At 47.1% G+C, this 11,680-nt stretch overlaps 1 protein-coding gene across 2 annotated transcripts in view; it reads left to right on the top strand.

The window, feature by feature from the left end:
- The window catches only part of Crtc3 (CREB regulated transcription coactivator 3), a 101,755-nt gene that overhangs the window by 52,865 nt on the left and 37,210 nt on the right, over positions 1 to 11,680 (top strand). For both annotated transcript variants that reach the window (XM_026784247.1, XM_013350185.2), the window contains exon 3: positions 5,122 to 5,241. In XM_026784247.1, coding sequence (XP_026640048.1) covers positions 5,122 to 5,241 — 120 coding nt within the window. The remainder of the gene's footprint in view (positions 1 to 5,121; positions 5,242 to 11,680) is intronic.

The following is an 11,680-nucleotide window of genomic DNA, read 5'->3' as shown; positions in this document are numbered from 1 at the left end:
TCTGTGAGTTCGAGACCAGCCTGGTCTACAAGAGCTAGTTCCAGGACAGGCTCCAAAAACCACAGAGAAACCCTGTCTCGAAAAAAAAACAAAAAAACAAAAAAAAAAACTCCTTACATGCAAGAATGTCAATTGATTAGCACTGGGTGGTGATGCCACACAAAGAAACCCTGTCTTGAAAAAACAAAAACAAAATAAACAACCTTAAGATAAAATTTATTTATTAAGAAATAAGATATGTCTTGGTTGATCATAAATAAATCATATACTATTACATATGTGCACTTTTAAAATTTATCATTTATTATTATTATTAATTATGTTTTTTTGAAACAGGCTTTCTGTAAGCCCTGCCTGTCCTGGAACTCACTATGTAGAAATGCTGGCCTTGAACTCATTACGCTTGCCTCCCAAGGGCTGGGATTAAAGACATGTGTCATTATACCCAACTTAGTTTAAGATTTGTTTATTTTTATTTTATGTGTATCGGTGTTTTGTCTTTGTAGCACATGTGTTCAGTGCCCTCCAAGGCCAGAAGAGGCCATGGATCCTTTGTCAGCTGCCATGTGAGTGCTGGGAACTGAACCCAGGTTCTCTGGAAGAGCATCCAGTGCTCTTAACCCCAGCACAGTCTCACCAGCCCCATATAGGCCTTTAATACTGATAATACCTTTAAATTAACATACAGCTCTCTAACTAAGACTTCAGCTCATTGAGTGAGGAGTCCACATATGTTTGCCAGTGAAGATGGGGAATTCTCATTAACCACGGTGTAATGACAGGCCAGCAATGTTGTATACCCCTGCGAGAGCCAGTGGAAATGTGCCAGTGATGACAGTTCTGTCTACAGCAGAGGCAGCGTATTCCTCTGGTCACTAGACTGGACTAGATCTGTGGAAGGTGATGAAACCAGCTGCAAGCTGTAGCTTTCAGAAGTGATGTGGACACCTATGTTTGTCACATACATCTCACGTATATGTGATCACCTAACCACACCAAGAGCCCTAGCTAGGGCTGGGAATGCAGCTCAGAGCAGAGTGCTTGCCTGGTACTGTGGTGGTGCACATCTGCCGTCCAACACTTGTGAGGTGAAGGCAAGAGGCCCAGGATGTCAGAGTCATCTTCAGCCAAGGAGGTGGGCAGCCTGGGCTATACCAGAGTCTGCTTAGAAACAACGCATTCAAGCAAACAAAAACCAAAAGCTGGGATATTCCTTCTGTGGAACCCCTCCCATCCTAGCAAATTGTTTCTTCTTTTTGTGTAATAAATCTGTGTGCATGTGCATGTGAACACACGCACAGGGGTGTTGGAGAGACTGATTCCTACCTGGGATCTGGGTGTATAATATAGTGTGCCATGAGCTCTAGATTTCCTCTCTGAAATCCACAGAGGCCTGGTGCTGTAAACCTGGAGCTTGGGCTGCTGTGGAGGCTGAGGCAAGAGCCTCATAAGTTCAGAAGTCAGCCAGAGCAACAATTTAGCAAGACCCTATTACAAAGTTAAATCACAACCCCCCCCCCCCCATCAACCAGGGCTGGGAATGCAGCTCAGTGTAGAGTGCTTGTCTAGAACTGCAGGCTCGGGGGCGAGCAGGGGTGGGTAGAGCAGGCGAACAGTACTGCGATGTCGGAAGGGTCTGCTCTCAGTGTTAATGTGGCTGCCTGCCTTGTCGGCCACCTCATACCTGCGAGGCTGGGCCGGTTGGATGCCCTTGTAGCTATATTTTTCAGAAAAGTTTAAGAGTTTACAATCCTTTACAATCCTACAAGATAAGGAGAGCCCGAGAGCAAGGCTCTCTGCCTGTGGACATCTAGTTCTGACAGTAGATTGAGCAGCTTCCAATATCCAGATATCCCCTTTCCTCATAGCTCGCCCATGGAAACAATGGAAGAAGTGGCCTTAGCTATCCCCTGGCCACCTGAGTGTTAGCCTCAGCCCTCTCCCTACCTCTGGAGCTCTGTGGAATCTTGTTTATTGGGTCAGGCTCTACTCTGAGTCTGCCCTCCTACAGACTGGTGACTTAGGCCCAGAATCTTTCTTATCTCTTGGGTTGCTACCCAGACATATTTCTCTGTGCTCTGCCTCAGCAATCAGGTCATCCTGTGAGACAGAGCCAACAGGCCAGGTCCTCGCTGGCCTCCGATGTGAACTTGCGCTTTCAGGCCATTGGTGTTGTTTTGGTTGCCACCAACAACTCTGTGCTCTCCCTCCCTGTGCTCTCCAGTGCTGGGGGGCCACTTGACCAGCGCTGGCTCCAGACTCTGAGGTTACTTGGCCAGCCGTCCCTGTATTGTTTCAGAATAAAACTGAGTTATCCCAAACAAACAAAAAGCCATGGAAATACAACTGAATTTGGGTTTCTCCCACGATGAGTTCTTGGAATTGTTAGAAATTCTTTCAGATGACTTTTCCTCCTCTGTTGCCCATGCTGTGCTGGCAACATGCTCATCGGAGTTGAATGCTCCGCACTGTACCCCAGAGAGCTTTAGATACGGGCACCGAGGCCTCCGAGTCTCGGATTCTGAATCATTAGAGTTCTCCTCAGCGCTGAGCTGAGGCCCTCCCAGAAGTCTCTAGGCAGCGGTCTGGGCAGTCTTCTGGCTTTCTGCCTCCTGCTCTCCTCAGCACCGGCCTCCCTGCCATCACTACCACAGCAGAAGGGTTTGCTGCAGGAACAGCCAACCCAACCCTGGGCGCTCAGCAGACATCCACTTTTCACTTGGGTTACCAGTCAGGAGCTGTAGGGCACCCACAGAAGCGCTCCTCCTGTGTCTTTCTGCAGTCCAGGCAGAAGGAAGATGCTTTACTTCTCACAGCAGAAAGAAAAGGGTGTGAGGGTTTGTTTGGACAAGATACACATCTGTTTGCTCCTAAGTCATTAACCACTGCCTCCTCAAGTCGCTTTGTCCCCGCTCATGCATTCTAGGCCCCCATTAGGTCTTAGAGGTGGTGCAGCGTGAGCAACAGGTGCCTCCATGAAGTCTGGGTCTGTCGAAGGCGATGTAAGGCGGCTTCCCGTGCTGGAGAGGACACTAACCGTGAGGGGATCTGTAGGGTGACCTTGAATATAATGTCACCCATGCACATCTGCCCTCCCTTCTCATGCCCAGATACAGCTGGGACAGGGCAGTCCACGCATAAGAGATCTCACTTCATTTTATTTTTGTCTTAATTTTATTCCCTTTATTTATTGGCTTGTTTATTCCTGTGTGCTATGGCGTGTGTGAGTGGCGGTTAGAGAACTCTTCATGGGAGTCATTTTTCTCTTTTCACCATGTGGGTCCTGGGAGGATCAAACTCAGGCATAAGGCTTGCTGGCAAGTACAAATTTGTTATTGTTGTTGTTGTTGTTTTGTTTTTCTTTTCTTTTTTAAAAATAATTTATTTATCTTTATTTTGTATACATTGGTGTTTTGCCTGCATGTCTGTCTGTATGTATGTATGACAGTGTTATATCCCCTGCAACTGGAGTTACTCACAGTTGTGAACTGCCATATGGGTGCTGGGAATTGAACCCAGGTCCTCCAGAAAAGCAGCCAGTGCCCTTAACCTCTGAGCCATCTCTCTAGCTCCTGTTGTTTTGTTTTTCAAGCCAGGCCTCTGTGTAGTCCTGGCTGTCCTGGAACTTACAGAGATCCACCTGTCTCTACCTCCAAGTACTGGGATTAAAGGCGTGCGCCACTACCTCCCATCCTCATTTCATATTCTTATTATTGGTTTTTTTTAATATTTATTTATTTATTATGTATACAATATTCTGTCTGTGTGTATGCCTGAAGGCCAGAAGAGGCCACCAGACCTCATTACAGATGGTTGTGAGCCACCATGTGGTTGCCGGGAATTGAACTCAGGACCTTTGGAAGAGCAAGGCAGTGCTCTTAACCGCTGAGCCATCTCTCCAGCCCCTCATTTCATATTCTTAACAAGCCTAACTGGAAACTGTCATTCCTACCTTACTGGTAAGGAAGCCAGAGTAACTTGTTAGCAAGTGGAAGATGTCGCGGTGTATCCAAATCACAGTTTTTGAACTGTAGTGTAGATGGCTGGCTTTATGAGTGTTAGAAATGAAGTTCTGTGTGATTTCTGAATTAGTCCAGCAAGGTTGTATATTGTGAAATAATGTTAAGTACAAACACTAGATCTCAAAAGTATATTGACTTTCAGCCAGGCGACGGTAGTGGCGCACGCCTTTAATCCCAGGAGGGAAGCGGATCTCTGTGAGTTTGAGGCCAGTTTGGTCTACAGAGTGAGTTCCAGGACAGGCTCCAAAGCTACACAGAGAAACCCTGTCTCAAAAACAGCAGCAATAACAACAACAACAAAATGCTGCACCACGATGTAAAAGTTATACACAAGTAAGCTTGAAAAGCAAAGGAAAAATCAAGTACTTTCTAGGGCAGCAGAGCTTAATTTTTATTTGTTTGTTTGTTTGAGACAGGGTTTCACACTGTAGCCTAGGTTCGTCTTGAACTTGTGATTCTTCTGCCTCTGCCCCCTCTAATTCTGGGGTTACAGGTGTATGCCACCCAGCTCAATATTGCATTTTTAAGTGTGTGTGTATGTACGTGTACATACATGTGTGTGTGTGTGTGTGTGCGCGCGCATGCATGCAGAGGCACTCGTGCGTGCCCATGCATGAGGGTGTGCATTGTGTGGAGCTTGTGTAGAGGCCAGAGGACAACCTGGCAGAAACGGTTCTTTCCTTTCACCTCTGTGGGGTCTGGGTTGAACCCAGGTTTGGGCTTGTGAGGCAGCACCTTTACCCACTGAGCCATCTTGCTGGCCCAGTAAAAACATTTTAAGATAGAATTGTAGCTCTCAGAAGGCAAGAAGAGACTGAGAGAGCTTGAAACCATAGTCCCCTGGTTCTCTCTTTCCTAACTGTGACAATTTTTATGAATAATCTGTCTGCGTCCACATTATCACATTAAAGACTATTTTTGAAATAGTCTATAATTATATAGAAACAGAGCCACATGCAATATGTTATTTACCTTGACACAAAGCACCAGCGTGCAATAGTAAAATTAGAAACTCGGCTTTTCATCTTTATTAGTTGCTCTTGAGGGTGAGTGGCAATTTCATGGTTAGAGGCCAAACGTTCTTCCTTTCTCTCTGCAGCCGACATTTCATCCAGCTGATAACGTTCGCGGAACCCGCCACCATGGGCTGGTGGAGAGGCCAGCCCGGAACCGCTTCCACCCCCTTCACCGAAGGTCTGGGGAGAAGCCAGGGAGACAAATATCCTTTTTCACTGTCTGAGGAGAGTGTGAGTTCTGAAATGCCTGAGAAGCGAGCATTCGGGATTTATCTCGCTGTAGCTCCATCTGATCTTCTGAGAGGAAGCAGTAAAAGTAACTGAGCTCAAAGCTATCGATATTTCTGCAGCCAGATTGGGCAAGATCATGGTAGGTGCTTATGAAAACACCAGAATGTTCTGTTGAATGAGACAGCAGAACATAAACTTGTAATCCAGGCATGCCAGACATCCTCAGCATTGTCTTCAGAAACCAGCAGAGTTAAGCTGGACTTGATGGAATTAACTTAGAGAGATTTAGTCTATCTAGCAAAAAAATGGGCAAATTGATGTTTGTACGATTGTTGACCTGATGACCTGCTTTTAGAATTTAAAGGAGAAATCTCATAAGATTGTCTGTTTATATAGTTTCAAACTCAGTAAATGATAAGTAAAATATAAATTTGGTATTTAGGAAAAAAAATTTTCTTTTAATTTATGTGCACTGGTGTTTTGCCTACATGTATGTCTGTATGAGGGTGTCAGATCCTGGAACTGGAGTTACAGTTGTGAGCCAGCTTGTGGGTGCTGAGAACTGAGCCTTGCTCCTCTGGAAGAGCAACCACTCTCCTAACCACTGAGCCATCTCTCCAGCGGCATTTAGGAAAATTCTTTAACAGTGATGTGATACCAAACTTTGTTGCTAAGGAATAAAGAAAGAGGCCAGTGGATTCATCTGGCAGTTTGATTTAAGTGGTAGACCTTAGGAGTGGGACAGGCTGGGGTGGCATTGTGGGCCCCACAGTGCTGACGGTTGGGGGCAAACAGAGCTGAACTGGATGCTGCGAGAGAGGGAGAGACAGAGCATGCCAGGGCCTCTTCTCACTTGCTCTTCTCAGCCCAGGCACAGGCTGAGGAAGGAGCAGATAGGCGTGGCGAATCTCCCTGCAGAGAGCTGATTCCTGGCAGTGATGGTAGAGTTGGCTTCACAAGCTTAGAAACCAGGAAGTGGGGGAGGGCACTTCTGTTTACTGAGCACCTACCCAGCCAGGCACTGTGCTGGGCAGTTTATATGTCATTTAGTCCCCAGAAGTCAATGGGTCATTGATTTTTTTTCTTTTAACCCTCATTTTCCCACAAGAAAGCTAGAAGTCAGAGTAACTTGCCTGGGATTCCACTGCTGTGACTCACATAGCCCAGGCTAGTCCACATGGTGGTGAGGAGAACCACGTGAACCACGTGCTAGAGAAGACTCCTAGTCTCCTATTGCAGGGACTCACAGAGGAAGTATCAATCACCTTTTCTTACCTTCAATGCCCCTTGCATTTTACTCCATTGAGAAGCGAGTCCTGAGTCCTCCCAGCTCCTCTCCAGACACTGAATGTGATCCACAAGGTGCAGGGACTTCTAGTTTTGTCTGTTATATGGCTGCTGTCAGGGAAAAGGAAAGTGACAGACGATCCTGAGAATTCCTTCCTGGAATGTGCAGTGGCTTCACGCAGAGTGCAGAAGGTAAAAGGGAGACACAGTTTATCTAACCAGCACCTGTGAGTGTGGCGTGGCACACCAAGCAATTGTCCAAACTGCCTGGAATTCTCTAGCAAAAGGCCAAATGTTTCTACCTGATTTAACAACACATGGGTGGGAGAGTATAGCTCAGGGGGTAGAGTATTCGCCTAACATTCTCAAGGGTTAGGGTTCAAGACAAGTTTTCTTCCTGCTAGTGTGGCTCGGTGGCAGAGAACCTGGCTTATGTAATGCAAGCCCTGGATTCAATTCTCAGCATGAGGGGGGGGGAGGGGAGGGGAGGAAGGAAAGAGGGGTAAAAAGAAGGAAAAGAGTGGGCAGTGGAAGAGATTGAGGACGGGGGTTAAGTAAGAAGTAGGGGGTGGTAGGTCCATTCATTAAACATATAGTCGTGGAGACCCTTCCATGGCCCAGGCAGTGTCTTGAGCATTGAGGACAAAGTGATGAATGAGATATCCCTGTATTCTTGAGTTTTACAGTCTTCTGGGAGATGACAGACAGCTAAGCAGCAAATAATAATAAGGAAAGTAACTTCAGATAGTATCTTCATTACTTTTCTGTTGCTGTAATAAAACACCATGACCAAGGCAACTCATTAAAGAGTTTATTGAGTGCTTAGAGTTTCAGAGGGTTAGAGTCTGTGACCATCTTGGTGGGGAGCATGGCAGCAAGCAGGCTGGCAGGCACGGTGCTGGAGCAGTAGCCGAGAGCTCACTTCTTGAGACAGAGCTAACTGGAAATGTCTTTTGAAATCTCAGAGCCCACCCCCAATAACACCTCCAACAAGGCCCCAACTTCTAATCCTTCTCGAACAGCTCCACCACCCGGGGACCAGGTAGTCAAACACAGGAGCCTGTGGAGGCCGTTCTCATCCAGACCACCGCAGATGGCAGTAGTTAGAGAGTAGCAGCTTCCAGAGTCATGCTCTGGCAAAGGGAGCCGACCGTATACAGTTCCAGAAGGGGCTGCTCCGTATGTCCAGGGAAGCTGTCTCTCTTCAGGGGATGCATCCCAGAGGGTGGCCTGACTCTGAGTCAGCAAAGCCAGCCAGCTCGCAAGGGAAAGGAAAACCCAAGTGAATATACAGAGACTGTTGTTGAGCTGTTTCTCCGTGGTCGTCTCCTAAGCCCCTAATTTGGATTCTGGGCCTGGACATCTGATGTAGAGAAGCTCATTGGCCTAGGGGTATCCACCAATGGACTATTGTGTCATGTTTGAGGCGTCAAAACACTGGGAACATCAAGTGAGAAATAGGATGGATGATTTTACACCTCAGGTGGTAAACTTACTCGGAATTCGGAGGGAGACACCCTAGGCCTTCTTTGCTTTCCTGGCCAGCATTCTGTTGGCTGTGAAGTAACTCACTTTACCCTGTGCCTTTCATATTTGTCTATAATACCAGTCTAGTTTTTAAAAATTATCTTTTATGTATATGGATGTTTTGCCTGTGTGTATGTCTATGCACCACGTATGTGCCTGGTGCCTATGGAAGCCGGAAGAAGTGGGATTTCCTGGATGTGTAGTTGCAGGCGGTTGTGAGCCACCATGTGGTTGCTCAAAACCAAACTCAGGTTCTCTGAAAGATCAGTCAGTGCTCTGAAGCTCGGAGCCCTCTCTCCAGCCCCCAAGTTTTACCATTTTAAATGCCAGAAAATGGTTTGAATCTTTGTTGAAACAAACAGAAAAAAAATAAGATGTATTCAGAATTCTTTTATTATAGTTGTTTCTTAGCATGGGTATTGTTTTAGGGTGGGCAGTCTGCTAACAAGGGTTTGGTCCAGGGCTACAATGGCCACAGATAAAATGAGCATTGTTCAGCAAATACTCCAGCTTCCTCCCCAAGTGGGCAGCCACAGCCCACAGGGCTCAGACCCAAGAACCTCCTTCTAGATTAGGCATGCATGGCTGCCACAAGGCCAGGGCATCGCCACAGTGGGACTCTGTCAACCCCTGCCACTGCAGGCAAAGGAGAGGCACCTCAAAGGCTATTCTTCCAGCCTAGAAAATACACCTTTTGCAGCAGTCCATGCTGTAGCACTCCACCCGCCCCCACTTCACGGTGGTGGTAGACTTGCCCTATCCCAAACACCATTCTGCTGAGCTTCTGGACCATTTTCTGATCTCTAGGGAAGATGTTAGAAAACCCCTTCTCAGAGAGGCGCATTGTTGTGGAAGGAAGAAAACGGTATTTAGAAAGCTCCCCAGCAGAGCTGAGACCCAGGCCTGAGCAGACCTGAATCACGTGCTTGAGAACCTGATAGGAACCACCCCTCTGCAGCAGGCCTTGGCTTATCTAGTCACAACAGGATGGAAAGTTTAGAACATGGGACATTGTTCTTTGAGAGTCATAGCCTGTCAAGTCTAAGAAACACTGTACCCCCACCCCCACCCCACACCTGCTCTTGGAGTCTCATGGTACATATAGGGTTCTGAGAGACTCTGGAGTTAATAAATGTCTATCTTTATGGATTTTCAAAACCTGGTGACCTCCAAAACCCAACCCTTCCCTAACAGTCCTGTCAGAAGGCAGAGAGACACCAGTCCTTCAAGTTCTAAGGTAGAACAATCCTAACCTAACCCTCACCTAACAGTCCTGTCAGAAGGCAGAGAGACACCAGTCCTTCAAGTTCTAAGGTAGAGCAATCTTAACCTAACCCTCACCTAACAGTCCTGTCAGAAGGCAGAGAGACAGACACTGGTCCTTAGAGTTCTAAGGTAGAGCAATCCTAACTTCATAGTGTCGCCTGCAGCCTGTTTCCCTCTCACGTGTGCAGAGACTTAGAAAGATCTCATACATATCTTTTCAAATTTGACTTGAGGGCTTGCAGGATGGCTCAGCAGCTAAAGGGGCTTGACATACATACTTAGCAACCTGACCACCCCCAGAGCCCATGCAAAGATGGATAGAGAGAATTTACTCCATTTAGTTGACCAATGTGCCTTGACATTGGTGCCTCCGTATGGACTAATAAGTTAAAATTTTTTCTACCTGATGTGTTCTTTTTATTGGGGCATGTTTGGGCTGAACATGGCGTGTTACAAATGCAGTTCCAGTGCCAGGAAGCCGAGGTAGGAGGATGTTTGCAGCTCAAGGTCAGCCTGGCCATACAGTGAACTCAGGGCCAATCTGAATAGCCTGGCTCTACAGTGAACTCAGGGCCAGTCTGAATGAGACCTTGTCTTAGGAAGGAGGACAGAGAAAGAAAAGGAAACAGAAATCAGGGGACGGGAAAATAGAACAGCGATAAAGATACAGCCTAGACAGCGGGAAGGACCCAAATAGTGTCCCTCTTAGACAGCGGGAAGGACCCAAACAGTGTCTCTCTTAAACAGCAGGAAGGACCCAAACAGTGTCTCTCTTAAACGGCAGGAAGGACCCAAACAGTGTCCCTCTTAGACAGCGGGAAGAACCCAAATAGTGTCCCTCTTAGACAGAGAGCCCTGGCTTCTCCACTGTCCATGCTCAGCCCCATCCTTGCTGAGCTCAGGGTTTCACCAGCACCTCCCTCCCTGAGTCAGGGGTAAACTGAGCCCAATCCATCCACAGGGGCCATGCATCTTGGATTTTTAATTGTCTACTGACCAGGATGAGATAGAAGGAAAGGAGAGAGTCCCATCTTCTAGCTTCTTTTACCTCAGCCTAGTTACGTGAAGATGGGCTAGGGTTTACTACATTTTCATGTTCTAAGTGCTTATTAGGCAGCTTAAAATGCAAGCTCACTGTGCCCCAGCACTGAGGCCCTGTGTTATTACCCTCCGCACGCTACCTGTGTGCAGTGCTTTGTGATGGGACTTGATTTGTTTTGAGACAGGATCTCCCTATGTATCCCTGGTTGTCCTGGAACTCACTGTGTAGACCAGGCTGGCCTTGAACTCACAGAGATCTGCTTGCCTCTGCCTCCCAAGTGCTGAGACTAAAGGCCACCACGCCCAACTGGGACTTAATGGTTTTAAGGGTGGCAATGTACTTGAAAACCATGCTAGACATCTGCTTTATGAACTGAACTTCTGTAAGCACAGGTTCATCAAGTCTTTGAGAAAAAAGAAAGGCAGATGAGCACAGGCTGTGGAACTCAGTCTCCTCCCTACAGGCTTCGCCAGCTCAGACACTGATAGACTCAGGTTTTCTCTCTTTCAGGGATCTACCCTGAACTTCACAGACAGTGAGCCCAGGCAGGTTGAAGAAAGGCGTCTCTGGAATATGTCTCTGTCTCATTGTGTTGGCTCAGAGTCAGATTAAGAAATAAGATAGTGAGAAATCAAAGAAAACAAGTTTCTGGAGGACAAACCTAGCGGTCAAGTGCTTTTCTTGGCAAAGGAAATCATTAAGATCCTATTAATAGCCACATTTCTATAACTCCATATGTTGTACTCACTTTAGATGTCCAGCCTGTCTCATGGCAGGGCTCCACTCCGTTAAGACCCCCATTTCCTGCTGAGCCCAATCAGGTGGTGCTTTGCTTTACTCTATTCCAAGAACACCCCAAGTACATGTTTCCCCTTTTCTGGGGCCCATGGTGCCAGTTCACCATTTCCCAAGAGGCAGTAGAGTGGTACAGTCTGAAGCTTTGGAGTCAGTGAGTGGTAGGTTTGACCCCACAGCCTGCCACGCCAGCTGTGGGATTTATGGATCTCTCGGCTCATCTAGGACTGAGCCTCTGACTCTTTGGCTGTAAAATGGTAATCATGTCATCTGCCTCCTAAGACTTTTAAGATTATAGGGGAGCTGCTGGGCGGTGATAGTACATGCCTTTTAATCCCAGTACTTGGGAGGCAGAGGATGGATCTCTGAGTTTGAGGTCAGCCTGAACTATAGAGCAAATTCCAGGAAAGCTAGGACTACACAGAGAACCTTCCTTCTCCCTCCTTCTCTCCCTTCCTCCTTCTCTCCCTCCCTCCCTCCCTCCCTCCCTCCCT

The sequence above is a fragment of the Microtus ochrogaster genome, chromosome 22 (genome assembly GCF_000317375.1).
Source record: "Microtus ochrogaster isolate Prairie Vole_2 chromosome 22, MicOch1.0, whole genome shotgun sequence".
Lineage (NCBI taxonomy): Eukaryota > Metazoa > Chordata > Mammalia > Rodentia > Cricetidae > Microtus > Microtus ochrogaster.
The sequence above is the reverse complement of the archived record's forward strand: the minus strand, read 5'-3'. Positions and strand labels throughout refer to the sequence as shown.